Source organism: Oncorhynchus mykiss, chromosome 12, assembly GCF_013265735.2.
Source record: "Oncorhynchus mykiss isolate Arlee chromosome 12, USDA_OmykA_1.1, whole genome shotgun sequence".
In the NCBI taxonomy this organism is placed as follows: domain Eukaryota; kingdom Metazoa; phylum Chordata; class Actinopteri; order Salmoniformes; family Salmonidae; genus Oncorhynchus; species Oncorhynchus mykiss.
The window spans coordinates 11,844,962-11,862,501 of record NC_048576.1 but is presented as its reverse complement, the minus strand read 5'-3'; the positions used below and the strand labels follow the sequence as shown (position 1 = coordinate 11,862,501).

The 17,540-nt window shown below is 42.1% G+C and overlaps 1 protein-coding gene across 2 annotated transcripts; it reads left to right on the top strand.

The window, feature by feature from the left end:
* The first annotated feature begins 1,218 nt into the window (after window positions 1-1,218).
* Window positions 1,219-6,728, top strand: LOC110536971 (programmed cell death 1 ligand 1). Of its 2 annotated transcripts, XM_021622653.2 has the most exons (6): window positions 1,223-1,702; window positions 2,751-2,810; window positions 3,006-3,356; window positions 3,582-3,860; window positions 5,124-5,237; window positions 6,330-6,728. In XM_021622653.2, the coding sequence occupies exons 2-6, from the start codon at window positions 2,756-2,758 to the stop codon at window positions 6,353-6,355; spliced, it is 825 nt and encodes a 274-aa protein (XP_021478328.1). In that variant the 5' UTR covers window positions 1,223-1,702; window positions 2,751-2,755; the 3' UTR covers window positions 6,356-6,728. The 2 variants fall into 2 exon arrangements, with proteins under 2 accessions (XP_021478330.1, XP_021478328.1); XM_021622655.2 differs by lacking the exon at window positions 2,751-2,810 and having other exon boundaries at window positions 1,219-1,702.
* Window positions 6,729-17,540: the final 10,812 nt, after the last annotated feature.

Below are 17,540 nucleotides of genomic sequence, written 5' to 3'. Positions count from 1 at the left end.
AGTTGACATAATGCAGTTTACTTTAAATCACCTCTGAGCGAATGTATCAAAAGTACCAATTTGACTGGAAATTTGACTGGAAAACCGAGAAGACGTCAACCCTGAATGTCCCCGAAACAAGCGTGCCACGCCCACAGCTCGCGGGAGACTCTCTCATTGGTCGGATTTTGGCCACGGAGGAAATTCGGTTAAACTGAACCGCGGTGCACAGGCTATGGCCCGTGATATGAACAGGCAAAAGCGGTGAGGGAGGTACACATTTCTCCAATCGAACAGTAATTTGCGCCACTCGGTCATGTTGTTAACAAGGCAGCATGATGCATAGTTCAGAAACATAAAAAAAATGTATCCATAAAATGTTCAAACTAGTTTTTATTGAGTAGGCAGATAAAGCATTTTTATCCAAATAAATCACTTGTGCATGTGTGAACACAAACTCCTATGCAAAACCGAAATTTAGGAACAGTACACATAGAAATAGCACACAGAGCACAGATCTACTGCTTCTAAGACTTGCTTTCAACGAGAATGACAGATCTATAACATGTATTTCTATGTGAATTTGGTCGGTTTCCAATGCAGCCATTTTTATCTCAATGTAAAATCATTTTTTGGGTAACAGTTAAGCACTTACTGTGATAGTTTTCAATTAAAAGGGTCAAAAATAAACAAAAATAGCTTGTTAGCGAAGTACAATTTCTCAAGCAAGAATTGTGCTAGGACTGTCTGGGAGTGGTCTGAGTTGGGAGGGGAAAACTCAAAACTAGCTGTTTTGGACAGAGGTTAAGAACTTTCTTTCTTACTGATTTGTTCACTAATTTGGCCAAAACAGGCTGACGTGTCAAGAGTCGTTTCAAACGGCTCTTACATTAAAAAGGGCATTATCATAATTTTCACAATTTCACTCTATTATTCCAACCAATATATAAAACATAGCAAATCACGTTTTTGATTGCACTGGGCCTTTAATAAATAACGTATGGAAATAAACAAGGAAGTAGTATGGGCTGGGGTGTTCCTTTGCTCTAGTGGGTATTTTGGCTCATTGCCTGAGACTATCACAATAGACTGTCAGGCTTACCCCTTTACCGTAACTTCCAAGTCCTTCCTTGTTGAGTAAATAAGGGGTTAAATAACTTTTTATACCCTGACAGTAAAAAGTGTGTAATTTTGGGAGGGATTCGATGATTTCCTCCTTTAGCCTACATTCGATATTACAAAAACACTACAATTATTGTGCAAGATGAAAGGAGGATTGTAACAATACATTACTCTGATGAACGTTATCATTATGGCCAGGACTATTTACGACAAAAATCAACAATAAAAATTAAGAGATCTGTATAGACAGATATAATTTATCCAGATTCTACAATCGTACTCAATCCCAATCTCCTTTTTTGTATCATGAATTCTCCTGGCCCTAAATGATAATAGTGTTTATGTTAATAGTGATAATTTATTGTGATAAATGGCTAATGTTGTTATACTAGGTTATTGACCTCTTTGTTTCCAGATAAGTAAATGATCGCATCTCGCATGCACAGTCACTATCAGGAAACTGCTCAGCTTTTGACGGGAGGATGTCGAGAATAACAGTAGAGGGAGAAGATCGAGAGGAAGTTGCACTCTTAAAAAACAGAATATATGACTGATGTGATGTGAGAGGAACTCTGAAACAACAAGCAAGACTTCAGCAAAGGTAATAATAGAACACTACATTTAGTGCTTTTAACTTCCTTTAGTTTATGTGCAATGTTTTATTTCTTTATTTTAATACATTCCTATTATTTTAAAGCTTTTATTTGCTTATCAGAAACTTAAACTTGATGATATATTGTGAAGACTAATAAAGTTATGTTTACTTTAAGGATTCTTTATTTTTTTTAACATATAATATATTTGTCTCTGACAGGACATTTTGAGTTGACTTTTGCTTAGAAAGGCTTTCCCCAATCCACTATTTGGGTTAAATAACTAAATGAATGTCCCATAATAACCTATTCACTGTAGCAGAACAGCTCTTGTTATGTTTCAGTATACCCTCTGTTATACACAAATGCATTTACCATGGTTTACTATGCTGCGGTGATAAAACCCTCAGAAGGGTGATTGATTTCCATGATTTAGATGTATTATTCTTATTGATTGAAAGTGGAATCTATGAAATCAGAGCTGCACTGAACCTGGTGTTATTAACTCAATTTATTCAACTGTTCTTAACCAGAGAGCCTGTACGTGATGCAGAACGTTACCCATGATCAGTAGTGGTATTATTTAAATATATATTTTTGTCATTAACCAGACGCTCTTAACCAGAGCAATTAGAGTTAAGAGCCTTGTTCAAGGGCACATTAACAGATTTTTCCTCTAGTCGGCCTCGGGGATTCGAACTAGCAACCTTTCAGATACTGGCCCAACGCTCTTAACCGCTAGGCTACCAGCTGCCCTATAGGAAAGTAAAATGCTCTATTTCTGCCAATGCTGCTGACTCATACCAGTCTGGTCTAATCAGGAGATAAAGTTAGACTACACAGCAACAAATTAATACATATTCTTTCGTGCCCTTTCTCCATTGCATCAGTTGCTGAAGCACCCGATATAACCAGTTCAGAACAGACTTATACAGTAGTTCTAGTGTGTCAATTTCTGTTATATTTCAAAGGACTGACTCATTTTTTCTTTAACTCAGGACTCCACTTGCAAAACCTATTGTTTGCCAAAATTCAAACATGTCATTCCTTCTCTAGGTCAAATGGAGCAGGCTTTTCTTTTGGTTTTACATGTAGTCTTATGGCCAACTCTTGCAGGTATGTCATTGACTTTTGAAAGTACATTCACGATAACACAATAGACTCAAAGCCACATTCATATTTTTGGTCCGTTGTTCAGAGCCCACTTTAGACTGGTTATTGTGACTTCTGACTGACTGTTGGATATCTGATTCCAATATGGATGATAATGTCAATGTTGCTAATCTAACTCTGACCCCCCCCCCCCCCCAGCCTTGTTCACAGTGGAGGTGGACAGTCTCTCACATGTGGCAGAGTTCCACGGTGATGTCACCATGGGCTGCAGGTTCCAACCTGGGGGCTGGGACCCGAACCTGTCAGTGGTATGGCAACGGGTCCAGCCTCTTCCAGATGTAGAGGTGTACAGGATGGATAACGGACAGGAGGACCTCACTTCTCAGAATCTCCAGTACCGCGGCAGGGCACGGTTGGTGTCGGAGGAGCTGACCAATGGCTGGGCCAAGCTACATGTGTCCAGTCTGAGGATCAACGACTCTGGGGTGTACCGATGTCTTGTGGAACTGGGGGGAGCTGATTATAAACAGACCACTTTGACAGTCAAAGGTGAGTTAAAAGCTCTTTCATTGCAATAGCACAGTACTGTAGTTTTTCTAAGCAGTCAATCAATATTAGGTAATAAACTTGTCTGAAAAAGATGTGGTAACATTTTACTTTGTGTTTCTTATTCAACACTTTAATTTCACTGTATTCACATGTTGTTACACATTATAACCACTGCATTGTAATAGAGTTGAATGGTTTATCATTCTACTTTCATGTGTCCTTTAGCTACCTATAAGACTATCATTAAAAGCATGCAGAGACGTGGGGGAGATGAGGTGGAGCTGGCCTGTGAGTCTGAGGGCTATCCTCTTGCCACAATCAACTGGAGAGACAAGAGTCTCAGGAACATCAAATCCAACGACACCGTTGTGAAAACTCCAGACCAGCTTTTCCATGTCACCAGCAAGATAACGGTCAAATACGCTGAGAAAAACAACTATACATGTGCCTTGGTGGAGAAAGGGGAAGCTACAAAGGGTCCATCAGCCAGGTTTGACATCCCAGGTATGAAGTGGGTGGATTTACCTGTTTGGTTACACTATTTGAAGGGCATCTACATAAGGACTTCATAAAACATTCATAACTCACACATAACACAAATATAACTCACACATAACACATACATAACACATTCATAACTCACTCATACATAACTCATACATAACTCATACATAACATATTAATAACTAATTCATAACACATTCATAACTCATACATAACACATTTATAAGCAATACCTTGTGACATTATAGTGTGACATTATAGTGAAAGCACAACAAGGTCAATTTAACCTCTGAATGGAAAGTGGGGGTTAGAGTGCATAGATGTGTTGTTGATAAGGTGCTTTAACGCGGGTGCTTTCCTCAATGAGCATAGTGCTGTAAAGCGTAGGTGTCGAGGCGTAGCTGTCGTAGGTGTCGGGGTGATGTTTTCCCTTCCATTTAATGAATCACATTGTAGGCGTCATAAGTCAATGTGGGGGAAAAAACACGGGCTTTGAAGATGACTAGCAGATAGTGTATATATCTTTTCATGAAGACCTCATTTTTGTCAGAACTTCTACCAATCATCGTTGCTTGGTAGTGGTGCTGTTTTTAGTTTTTTTTTTTTAATGTTTTTTGTGTGTTTTTTTTTTCAATTTTACTCCTTTTTCTCCCCAATTTCGTGGTATCCAATTGTTTAGTAGCTACTATCTTGTCTCATCGCTACAACTCCCGTACGGGCTCGGGAGGGACGAAGGTTGAAAGTCATGCGTCCTCCGATACACAACCCAACCAAGCCGTACTGCTTCTTAACACAGCGCGCATCCAACCCGGAAGCCAGCCGCACCAATGTGTCGGAGGAAACACTGTGCACCTGGCAACCTTGGTTAGCGCGCACTGCGCCCGGCCCGCCACAGGAGTCGCTGGTGCGCGATGAGACAAGGACATCCCTACCGGCCAACGACGCTAGGCCAATTGTGCGTTGCCCCACGGACCTCCCGGTCGCGGCCGGTTACGACAGAGCCTGGGCGCAAACCCAGAGTCTCTGGTGGCACAGCTGGCGCTGCAGTACAGCGCCCTTAACCACTGCGCCACCCGGGAGGCTGTTTTTAGTTTGACCCATTTCTGGAAATTCTCTGAAAACCCTTTATCTGGTGTAAGATTGTTCTCTTTCCTAAATGTTTTTTTATGTTTAGAAATTTTAACTAAGAACATAGGCAGTATTAGATACAGTTTATGATGAAAAATAAAATGGTTTCACTCTCCCTATCTTTTTTACTCATAGATGAAATACCTGTGATTGAGAGTAAACCTAACACCCTTTCTATTGTATTGGGCACGACATTGACGGTGGCTATGATCATTGCAGCTACCATCTTCGGGTATCGCAGACAGAAAGGTAACATACACTTAACTTTTCTTCAGTTCTTAATTGATTTGCACACATTTGTATCTCAAGTTTGCTACAAGGAGTTTCCACTGTTTCATGTTGCCTGAGATAGACAGCCTAGAGAGGAAGTATGTACTTTGTACTTTAACCTCTAAAGGTGTAACTGATGTTGAAGCCAGAATGATTGCGTACAGTTAAAAAAAAAAATCTGAATCTTGTGACAATGACTTAGCATGTAATGACTTAGCATGTGAGAACATGAGTGTGTGCTTTCTAAAACTATCTGAACTGCCACATGTGGAAACACCCCCACAGTTTGTTTTTGTGTTGCGGTAAATCATGTGGGTGGTTTACTACTACTATTAATAATAACAATAATAATTTATTACATTGGTAAAGTACGTTTTATTTAAACAAGAAAAATCTCAAAGTGCATCAAATAAAATTGAAAAAATATATATTTTTAAACGAAACAAATATATCTAACCATATCATGAAAGCAACCATCAAATTCTAATAGGAAGGGTAGCCGATAGAGATGAGTATTAAGGCCTGCTTTAAAAGTCCCGGCAGGCTGATATAGAGCTAGTCATTCCTTATTTATTTTTTTAGAAAAGTCCCCTATCAGTCTCGATCAAGTTTACAACACAGGAGGTTGGTGGCACCTTAATTGGGGAGGATGGGATTGGGGTAAGGAACAGTCAAAAGGGGATCCTTGGGACGTCCCAACTCTGACCACACCACATTTAAGTTGGAATTTAAAAAACGGTTAAGGTAAGGGTTATGGCAGGGTAACACTAACACAAGGTAATGGCTGGAATGGAATAGTATGGTATCAAATACATGGTTACCAGTATGAGCCATTCTTTCCCTCAGCAGCCTCCTATGGTTTGTACTTACAGTATTACTGCAATAGCATTTTGAGAAGTCAGCATGTTAAAAACCAAAGAGCGAGAAAGAGGAAAGTCCCAACCTTAAACACTAAAAGTGTTACAAAATGGCATTACTACTTTCTAAGCAATAACATGAATAGATTCAGCAGAACATCTCATGCAACATTCGGACTGTAAACTATAACCCGCTTTTATGTTCTGTTCACAGGGAGGCTCAGGACCCTCAAGCTCTAACACCCTCCTGGGCTCAACAGAGACGTGACCTCTGACCTGCCTGGACCCCTTTTGGCAGCTCCAACTGATCCTGGTGATAGACTGTTTGTGACTGTCAGTGACCTGTACCAGGAGGCAACAGAGAAAGAGACTCCTCACTGAGACTGTAAACTGCCAGGAGAGGACTGAGAACACAAAAGACTCATGCACACACATTGTCAACGAAAAGTTTAATCATGCTACATTTTCTGTTATCTAAATGTTACGCCGGTTGGCGTTTCCACTCACAACCAAATATGTTAATGAGAGGAAGCCCAGTTGCCGGAGAAGATGGAGCGAGATGGATTTTGGCCAACATTGCTAATTTTCTCATTGATTAAACATTTGATCTCTATACAGTTTTCTGTTACCAAAACTATAATCTGTAAAAAACAGAGTGGATTGCATTTTATAGACTTTAACTTTTGCCAATTATTATTTTTTTAAATGGCATTTAGGAGTGCAAGGGTGAATTGAGCACTTCACAGAGTAGGTGTTCCCTAATGTAAATAGGATCTCACTAGCTCGCTCTTGGCACTGCCCACCTCCTTGCTTGTTCTGCCCACTATGATTAATTTGCTCCCATTGGAAAGACAGGCTGTGGTCGATCTTGGGTTAGTAATAAACATCTTTGTCTAGGCCTTCTCATAATGTAATCAAAAAGCATTGCTTCTCCTTCACTTAGAACTAGAATGGTCCATCTACAGAAGTTATTATGTCAGGTGCATTAAAGATGCACTATGCAGAAATCGCTCTGCCATTTCCTGGTTGCAAAAATACTAATTGTTCGCCTAATTTCAGTTTGACAAAACAAGCGCTCATTGTGTAGATAATCATTGTACAATCTAAACAGCTGTGAAATATATTTTCCATAACCAAAAATATTGTATTTTCAGCTGTGAGAAGCTGGTGTACAAAACCGAAAGTAAAAGACACAAAAACAGAACTTCAGAATGGGGAAGCATAGAAATAGCTCATATAGAACAGATCTACAGCTTCTTAGACTTGCTTTCAATTAGAAAGATAGATCTATAATGCACATTTCTATGTGAATTTGGTCTGGTCGCCCAAAAAGTTACATATTGTAGCTTTAAGTGATGCTCTGTTTTGTGTTATTTACTAGACTTTTACGTTTCATACAACTTATTGGAAGATTTTTGGTCCCTCTGAAGGCCTAGGTCCCATGGTCATGGTTCGTCATTGCATTTATTTACTGTATATCTTGTACAGTTACTAACTGTAATACAGAGATAATAACATGTTTATACAGAGATGTCCAACTTTGGGGGATTTTATTGAAAAAACAGTTCCCTTCCATGCTTCCCATGAAACCCCAGAAGGCAAATTAGTGATTCCAGCCACATTTTATATTAACACAGTTTACTGTACTCCAGGTATTTGATACTGTTTGATACTCTTTGTGAGTCGAACCATTTGATGACTTAGACCTTGTGACAACACAGTTTCACTTTCTGTCTCAGTCATATGGAAACTCTACAGTAAGAATGTATTGAGTCAGTCCATTGCACAATTTCCTAGAAAATAAACATTGTCTAAAGACAGGAAAGACGGGTGGTGCTGATGGGAAATGCTGATGATGATGATTCCTGCTTAAAGAAATATCTCGGTCATCAAATTCAAACTCAGTCATCAACTCTGGTCTTTTTTTTCCTAATTCACATAATAAGATATGCTCACGAATACATTGTAAAACATGTGCCATGGTAATGATTGTATGCTATTTGTGACAGTCTATACCTCGCAAAATCAATTCTGGACCCTTAAAACCAATTGCACAGCTTTTTCCCCCTTCTCACCCTCTAATCAGGGATTGATTTAGTCAAAGATGATGGATATACTGATGGATATACATGTTTCTCCGTCCTAACAATGAGAGTTGTTGTCCACAAAGCGGCAAGGCACGCTGTGTAGCTTTCGCCTATCCTTTCTTTGGATTGGTGGATACATCTCATTATTGTGATCCTTTTTGAAATATTCGATGAAGGTTGTTGACGTCAACCGCCTGTAATCAATGTAGAGTGATGCTATGCTACTAGCCTTATGCCATGAATATGCATAGCCTGTCATGTACTTCTAGAAGTAGTGGGTGGAGGAGTCAGGCGCAGAGAGCAGGGTAGTCAACGCCACACACACGGGCGCAATAAGACCCAGTCTAAAACAACAGGACAAAAATACTTCCACAGACATCACACACATCAAATAACAGAAAACAAGCCAGCACAAAAGCCGGCGGGCCTACCAGGTTTAAATAGCCCAAAACCAAAACCTAAACAAGAAACAAGTGCAACTAATCAGACAAAACTAAATGAAACAGAAAAGGGGTTCGGTGGCAGCTAGTAGGCCGGCGACGAAGACCGCCGAGCGCCACCCGAACAGGAAGAGGCACCATTCGTGACATAGCCATCTCGAGACAACACCGATATGAAGTTTTTGTTTTACTTACAAGTTGCCGGGATGTCACGTGTCCTACTATATCAGTACACTAGTAACAATAATACATTTTAGGGGTACCAAATTCGACACTCTCTCATTGACCCCCATAAAAAAAACTCCTTGCTTGGTGGGCAAAACAATGAAACTCTGCCGAGTTGGGGCTCCCTATTCCTATTCCTCTCTCAGTGGCTCCACCCTGAGGATCTTGGCGTGTCTTACCTCAGATACCAGTTTCTTCCTTCTGTTGTCCCAAACGTATCTGTTCTACCATGGTATTAAATAACATCTGACATTAGTTTGGAAGGAGGCTCCGTTGATCAAAATTAAAATGTTCTCTCACCTCAAGTGGGTCTGTGCTGGGTAGTGCTGAGTGATTAGTGCTTTAAAAAAAATATATATATATATATTTTTTTTTAAACCTTTATTTAACTAGGCAAGTCAGTTAAGAACAAATTCTTATTTTCAATGACAGTGCCTTTGGAAAGTATTCAGACCCTTTAGAGCTCAGGCACATCCTGTTTCCATTGATCATCCTTGAGTTGTTTCTACAACTTGATTGGAGTCCACCTGTGGAGCATTCAATTGATTGGACATGATTTGGAAAGACACACACCTGTCTATATAAAGTCCCACAGTTGATAGTGCATGTAAGAGCAAAACCAAGCCATGAGGTCGAAGGAATTACCCATAGAGCTCCGAGACAGGATTGTGTCGAGGCACAGATCTGGGGAAGGACACCAAAACAATTATTCAGCATTGAAGGTCCCCAAGAACACAGTGGCCTCCATCATTCTTAAATGGAAGAAGTTACGAAACACCAAGACTCTTTTTAGAGCTGGCTGCACGGCCAAACTGAGTAATCGGAGGAGAAGGGCCATGGTCAGGGAGGTGACCAGGAACCCGATGGTCACTCTGAAGGAGCTCCAAAGTTCCTCTGTGGAGATAAGAGAATCTCCCAGAAGGACAACCATCTCTGTAGCACTCCACCAATAAGGTGGTAGAGTGGCCTTTATGGTAGAGTGGCCAGATGGAAGCCACTCCTCAGTAAAAGGCACACGACAGCCTGCTTGGAGTTTTCCAAAAGGTACCTAAATACTCTCAGACCATGAGAAACAATATTTTCTGGTCTGATGAAACCGAGACTGAACCCTTTGACCTGAATGATGTTTTTCAGTGGCAGGGACTGGGAGACTAGTCAGGATTGAGGGAAAGATGAATGGAGCAAAGTACAGAGAGATCCTTGATGAAAACCTGCTTCAGAGCGCTCAGGACCACAGACTGGGGCGAAGGTTCACCTTCCAACAGGACAACAACCTTAAGCACATAGCCAAGACAACGCAGGAGTGGCTTCAGGACAAGTCTCTGAATGTCCTTGAGTGGCCCAGCCAGAGCCTGGACTTGAACCCGATTTAACATCTCTAACACTAAACATACAAATATGTATTTTACATTGATAAGGAAGGTGAAATCTTATAGATGGTGGTTTTATAATTTGATTATACTATACATGGAAATGTAATGCCTTTTAACCTTTCTTGGAGTATGCAGCATTACTAGTTATTGTTTATGGTCCCCTTGTTTATTGTTTATGGCCTCTTTGTAGTAGCGATGGGTCATTCGCGAACGAGTCGGCTCTAACAGTCGACTCTTGTAGGTTAACATTGGGAGCCGACTTGCATATCAGAAGAGCTTAATCTGTTTATAAAAATATATAAATTTAAGATATGAATAATCAAAAGATTTAAATGAATAGAATGACTAATTCAAAGAACAAAAAAAATAATAAAATAATATAGGTCTAAATGCTCAACTGCACACATTCGTTCTGACTGTCTGCTCAGACGAACAGCCTCACCTGTTGTTCCTGTCAATCAGATATGTAGTGTCAACCAATGAACATGAGGGAGGGCCGAGCCAACTCACTCACAGTCACACACTTAGCAGCCGAGGAGAGAGAGGAAGGACAGCTGTGACAACAACAGCTGAAAAATGAGTCGGAAGCACAGTAGCATTTGGATGCCAAAACAAAATCTTATATGAAGCCAGTTCTACGCACAACCTACACCGGCATATGCTAACTGTGCACCCAACTGTGAAGCTAGCTGTAGCAGAGCTTCGAGAAACTAGCGGGCCTGCTAGTGATGGTGGTGGAGCCAGAACCTCCACACATGATGTATCCACTCAGTCAAGTAGGCCTACTCCGCAACCCACAGCAAACAATTCCAAGCAGGAAAACCCTTTAAAAATTCCACGACTGTACGAGAGCACACAGGCTTCAGTGCGAGAAAGAGTCCAAAAAGCTACTGGAGTTTGCCTTACCACTGACTGCTGGACATCAAGGGTAACCACTGCTTACATGTCAGTTACATGTCACTTCATTAAAGTTTACGTACACTCAATTAGTATTGGGTAGCATTGCTTTTAAATTGTTTAACTTGGGTCAAACGCTTCACGAAGCCTTCCACAAGTTGCCCACAATAATTGGATACATTTTGGCTCATTCCTCCTGACTGAGCTGGTGTAACCGAGTCAGGTTTTAGGTTTTAGGCCTCCTTGCTAGCACACACCTTTTCAGTTCTACCCACAAATGTTCTATTGGATTGAGGTCAGGGCTTTGTGATGGCCACTCCAATACCTTGACTTTGTTGTCCTTAAGCCATTTTGCCACAACTTTGGAAGTATGCTTGGGGTCATTGTCCATTTGGAAGACCCATTTGCGACCAAGATTCAACTTCCTGGCTGATGTCTGGAGATGTTGCTTCAATATATCCACAGAATTTTCCTACCTCATATGCCATCTATTTTGTGAAGTGCACCAGTCTCTCCTGCAGCAAAGCACCCCCACAACATGATGCTGCAACCCCCGTGCTTCACGGTTGGGATGGTGTTCTTCGGCTTGCAAGCCACCCCATTTTTCCTCCAAACATAACAATGGTCATTATGGCCAAACAGTTCTATTTGTGTTTCATCAGACCAGAGTACATTTCTCCACAAAGTACAATCTTTGTCCCCCATGTGCAGTTGCAAACCGTAGTCTGGCTTTTTTTATGGTGGTTTTGGAACAGTGGCTTCTTCCTTGCTGAGCGGCCTTTCAGGTTATGTCGATATAGGACTCGTTTTACTGTGGATATAGATACTTTTGTACCTGTTTCCTCCAGCATCTTCACAAGGTCCTTTGCTGTTGTTCTGGGATTGATTTGCACTTTTTGCACCAAAGTACGTTCATCTCTAGGAGACAGAACGCATCTCCTTCCTGAGCGGTATGATGGCTGCGTGGTCCCATGGTGTTTATACTTGCGTACTACTGTTTGTACAGATGAAAGTGGTACCTTCAGGTGTTTGGAAATTGCTACCAAGGATGAACCAGACTTGTGGAGGTCTCCATTTGTTTTCTGAGGTCTTGGCTGATTTCTTTTGATATTCCAATGATGTCAAGCAAAGAGGCACTGAGTTTGAAGGTCGGCCTTGAAAGACACCCACAGGTACACCTCCAATTGACTCAAATTATGTCAATTAGCCTATCAGAAGCTTCTAAAGCCATGACATCAATTTCTGGAATCTTCCAAACTGTTTAAAGGCACAGTCAACTTAGTGTATGTAAACTTCTGACCAACTGGAATTGCGATACAGTGAATTATAAGTGAAATAATCTGTCTGTAAACAATTGTTGGAAAAATTACTTGTGTCATGCACAAAGTAGATATCCTAACCGACTTGCCAAAACTATAGTTCGTTAACACGACATTTGTGGAGTGGTTGAAAAACAAGTTTTAATGACTCCAACCTAAGTGTACGTAAACTTCTGACTTCAACTGTATATGTATATGCGCAGTAGATGAGATTGTAGTATTAGTAGACAAAACATGAACCTGAACACATAAATTACTGTTCTCTCTTTTCAGCTATGTGACAGCCTCAAAAATTATACTCCTGTGTGATGGTCTGCAGCGAATCACAGCCAGCCGCCAGAGAGAAGCAAATGTAACCACAGGACATGTGACAGAGTTGATGGACACCCTATGTTCATCAATGGACAGAAAGTTCCACAGAATGGAATATAGACACGTGCTATCAGAAACCGCTGCACTTGACCCCAGGTTTAAGAAGTTAGCCTTCAGTGATCTAATCCAAGATGGATCATCTAATTTAAGATGGTGTAGCAGTAGGATGTGTGTGTTTGTCCTTGTCTTATCTCGTGTAAATAGCCGGTCTTCTTTGTATATATTTTAATCTCACTTTCTATCTACGAAGTAAATATACTTTCCTGCAACCCGCCTCACCCAATGTGTTATGGATCTGCTATTTTTATTCCTTATAACTGGAACTTCCATCAGGAGCTAGCCAACTAACTAGCAACTAGTCTTTGTTAGCCACGGCTAGCGGTCTTCACCTTTTTCTCGGTTGCCAGCCAGCCTTAGCTTGGACAACACCTGCCTGTCTGCTCAGCGCAATATCATCCCAGAGCATATCGGACTGTTTCTCTCTACCAATCACCAGATTCCTGCCGCTCTGCATCATTACACCGGATCATCACAAATAGCTAGTTGCAAACGAGTGGCTACTGTTAGCCTTGAGCTAGCCTCGAGCTAGGCCCATATACCATCTAATTCTAGGACTACAACACCTCCTTTGCCAATTGGCAAGACCCTTTATTGTCGACACGGAGCCCCGCCGATACATCACGACTGGACTGCCGACGTGATGGCCCGATATGGTCTCAACAAGCTATTTTGTTACGATGTCGTCAAAGAACTATCTACTAGCCCCGGCCCGCTAGCTTTTCAGAACGCTGTGTCCCCTGCTCGCCTAGCGTAGTAATGACTACCGAACAGCACCCTGCCTCACCTATCGCTGCTCTTTTGACCCTATGATCACTCGGCTACACAGCTGATGCCCCCTGGACTGTTTCAATAACATGGTAACTAATTTTGTTTACCTGTCGGCCCCAGTCTCAAACTCAGGTCCTTTATGTACCTAACTGACCCGCTCTGCCCACTCATTGCCATTTACCCGTTGATGTCTTAGCTCTCCTGATCAACACCTGTGTTTGCTTTATGCCTCTCTCTAATGTCAATATGCCTTGTCTACTGCTGTCTTGGCTAGTTCTTATTGTTTTATTTCACTGTAAAGCCATCAGTCCCGCTAAAAATGCCTTAGATAGCTCTTATGTCCCACCCCACACACATGCAGAGACCTCACCTGGCTTAACTGGTGCCTCTAGAGACGAAGCCTCTCTCATCATCACTCAATGCCTAGGTTTACCTCCACTGTACTCACATCCAACCATACCATTGTCTGTACATTATGCCCTGAATCTATTCTACCAGGCCCATAAATAAGCTCCTTATATTCTCTGTCCCCAACGCACTAGACGATCAGTTCTTATAGCATTTAGCCGTTCCCTTATCCTACTCCTCTTCTGTTCTTCTGGTGATGTAGAGGTTAACCCAGGCCATGTAGCCCCCAGTTCCACTCCTATTCCCCAGGCACTCTCATTTGTTGACTTCTGTAATCGTAAAAGCCTTGGTTTCATGCATGTTAACATCAGAAGCCTCCTCCCTAAGTTTGTTTTATTCACTGCTCTAGCATACTCCACCAACCCTGATGTCTTAGCCATGTCTGAATCCTGGCTTAGGAAGGCCACCAAAAATGCTGACATTTCCATCCTCAACTACAACAATTTCTGCCAAGATAGGACTACCAAAGTGGGTGGAGTTGCAATCTACTGCAGAGATAGCCTGCTTAGTTCTGTCATGCTATCCAGGTATGTGCCCAAACAGTTAGAGCTTCTCACTGTTTCACTGTTGTTATAGACCCCCCTCATCCCCCAACTGTGCCCTGGACACCATATGTGGATTTATTGTCCCCCATTTATCTTCAGAGTTTGTACTGTTAGGTGACCTAAACTGGGATATGCTTAACACCCCGGCCGTCCTACAATCTAAGCTAGATGCCATCAATCTCACACAAATGATCAAGGAACCTACCAAGTACAACCCTAAATCCATAAACACGGGCAACCTCATGGATATCATCCTGACCAACCTGCCCTCTAAATATACCTCTGCTGTCTTCAACCAGGATCTCAGCAATCACTGCCTCATTGCCTGCATCCGTAATGGGTCCACGGTCAAACGACCACCCCTCATCATTGTCAAACGCTCCCTAAAACACTTCCGCAAGCAGGCCTTTCTAATCGACCTGGCCCGGGTATCCTGGAAGGATATTGACCTCATTCCATCAGTAGAGGATGCCTGGTTATTCTTTAAAAGTGCTTTCCTCACCATCTTAAATAAGCATGCCCCATTCAAAAACAATTGAACTAAGAACAGATATAGCCCTTGGTTCACTCCAGACTTGACTGCCCTTAACCAGCACAAAAACATCATGTGCCATACTGCATTAGCATTGAATAGTCCCCGCGATATGCAACTTTTCAGGGAAGTTAGGAACCAATATTCACAGGCAGTTAGGAAAGCAAAGGCTAGCTTTTCAAACAGAAATTTGCATCCTGTAGCACAAACTCCAAAAAGTTCTGGGACACATGGAGAATAAGAAAACCTCCTCCCAGCTGCCCACTGCACTGAGGCAAGGAAACACAGTCACCACCGATAAATCTACATTAATCGAGAATTTCAATAAGTATTTTTCTATGGCTGGCCATGCTTTCCACCTGGCTACCCCTACCCCGGTCAACAGCTCTGGAACCCCCACAGCAACTTGCCCAATCCTCCCCCATTTCTCCTTCACCCAAATCCAGATAGCTGATTCTGAAAGAGCTGCAAAATCTGGACCCCTACAAATCAGCTGGGCTAGACAATCTGGACCCTCTCTTTCTAAAATTATTTGCCGTAATTGTTGCAACCCCTATTACTAGCCTGTTCAACCTCTCTTTCGTATGGTCCGAAATCCCTAGTGTTTGGAAAGCTGCCGCGGTCATCCCCTCTTCAAAGGGGGAGACACTCTAGACCCAAACTGTTACAGACCTATATCCATCCTGCCCTGCCTTTCTACAGTCTTTGAACGGCAAGTTAACAAACAGATCACCTACCATTTCGATTCCCCCTGTACCTTCTCCGCAATGCAATCTGGTTTTCCGAGTGGGTCACGTGTGCACCTCAGCCACGCTGTCATGCCCTGACCTTAGAGAGTCGTTTTATTTCTCTATTTGGTTAGGTCGGGGTGTGATGTGGGGTGGGCATTCTATGTTTTGTGTTTCTATGTTTTGGCCGGGTATGGTTCTCAATCAGGGACAGCAGTCTATCGTTGTCTCTGATTGGGAATCATACTTAGGCAGCCTGGTTTTCCACCTTAGGTTGTGGGATGTTGTTTTTTGTTAGCTCTGTAAGCCTACTGAACGTGATGTTTGTTATTCTTTTGTTGTTTTGTTTAGTGTTCTGAGAAAATAAAGAATCATGAACACGTACCACCCTGCACCTTGGTCTACTTCATACGACAAGTGTTACACACGCTCAAGGTCCTAAACAATATCATAACCGCCATCAATAAAAGACAACACTGTGCAGCCATCTTCATCGACCTGGCCAAGGCTTTCAACTCTGTCAATCACTGCATTCTTATCGGCAGACTCAACAGCCTTGGTTTCTCAAATGACTGCCTCGCCTGGTTCACCAACTACTTTTCAGACAGAGTTCAGTGTGTCAAATCGGAGGGCCTGTTGTCCGAACCTCTGGCAGTCTCTTTGGGGGTGCCACAGGGTTCAATTCTCGGGCCGACTCTTTTCACTGTATACATCAATGATGTCGCTCTTGCTGCTGGTGATTCTCTGATCCACCTCTATGCAGACGACACCATTCTATATACTTCTGGCCCTTCATTGGACACTGTGTTAACAAACCTCTAGACGAGCTTCAATGCCATACAACACTCCTTCCGTGGCCTCCAACTGCTCTTAAATGCAAGTAAAACAAAATGCATGCTCTTCAACTGCCTGCACCCGCCCACCCGACGAGCATCACTACTCTGGATGGTTCTGACTTAGAATATGTGGACCACTACAAATACCTAGGTGTCTGGCTAGACTGTAAACTCTCCTTCCGGACTCACATTAAGCATCTCCAATCCAAAATTAAATCTAGAACTGGTTTCCTATTTCGCAACAAAGCATCCTTCACTCATGCTGCCAAACATACCCTCGCAAAACTAACTATCCTACCGATCCTTGACTTCAGCAACGTTATTTACAAAATTGCACATAGCACATGCTCCAGCAGGTATATTTCACTGGTCATCCCCAAAGCCAACTCCCTTTGGCTGCCTTTCCTTCCAGTTCTCTGCTGCCAATGACTGGAACGAATTGCAAAAATCTCTGAAGCTGGAGTCTTTTATCTCCCTCACTAACTTGAAGCATCAGCTGTCAGAGCAGCTTACCGATCATTGCGTCTGTACATAGCCCATCTGTAAATAGCCCTACCCAACTTCCTCATTCCCACATTGTTATTTTTTTGTGCTCCTTTGCACCCCAGTATCTCTACTTGCACATTCATCTTCTGCACATCTATCACTCCAGTGTTTAATTCCTAAATTGTAATTATTTCACCACTGCGGCCTATTTATTGCCTTACCTCCCTAATCTTACTACATTTGCACACACTGTATATAGATTTTCCTATTGTGTTATTGACTGTACGTTTGTTTATCCCATGTGTAACTCTGTGTTGTTTGTGTCGCACTGCATTGCTTTATCTTGGCC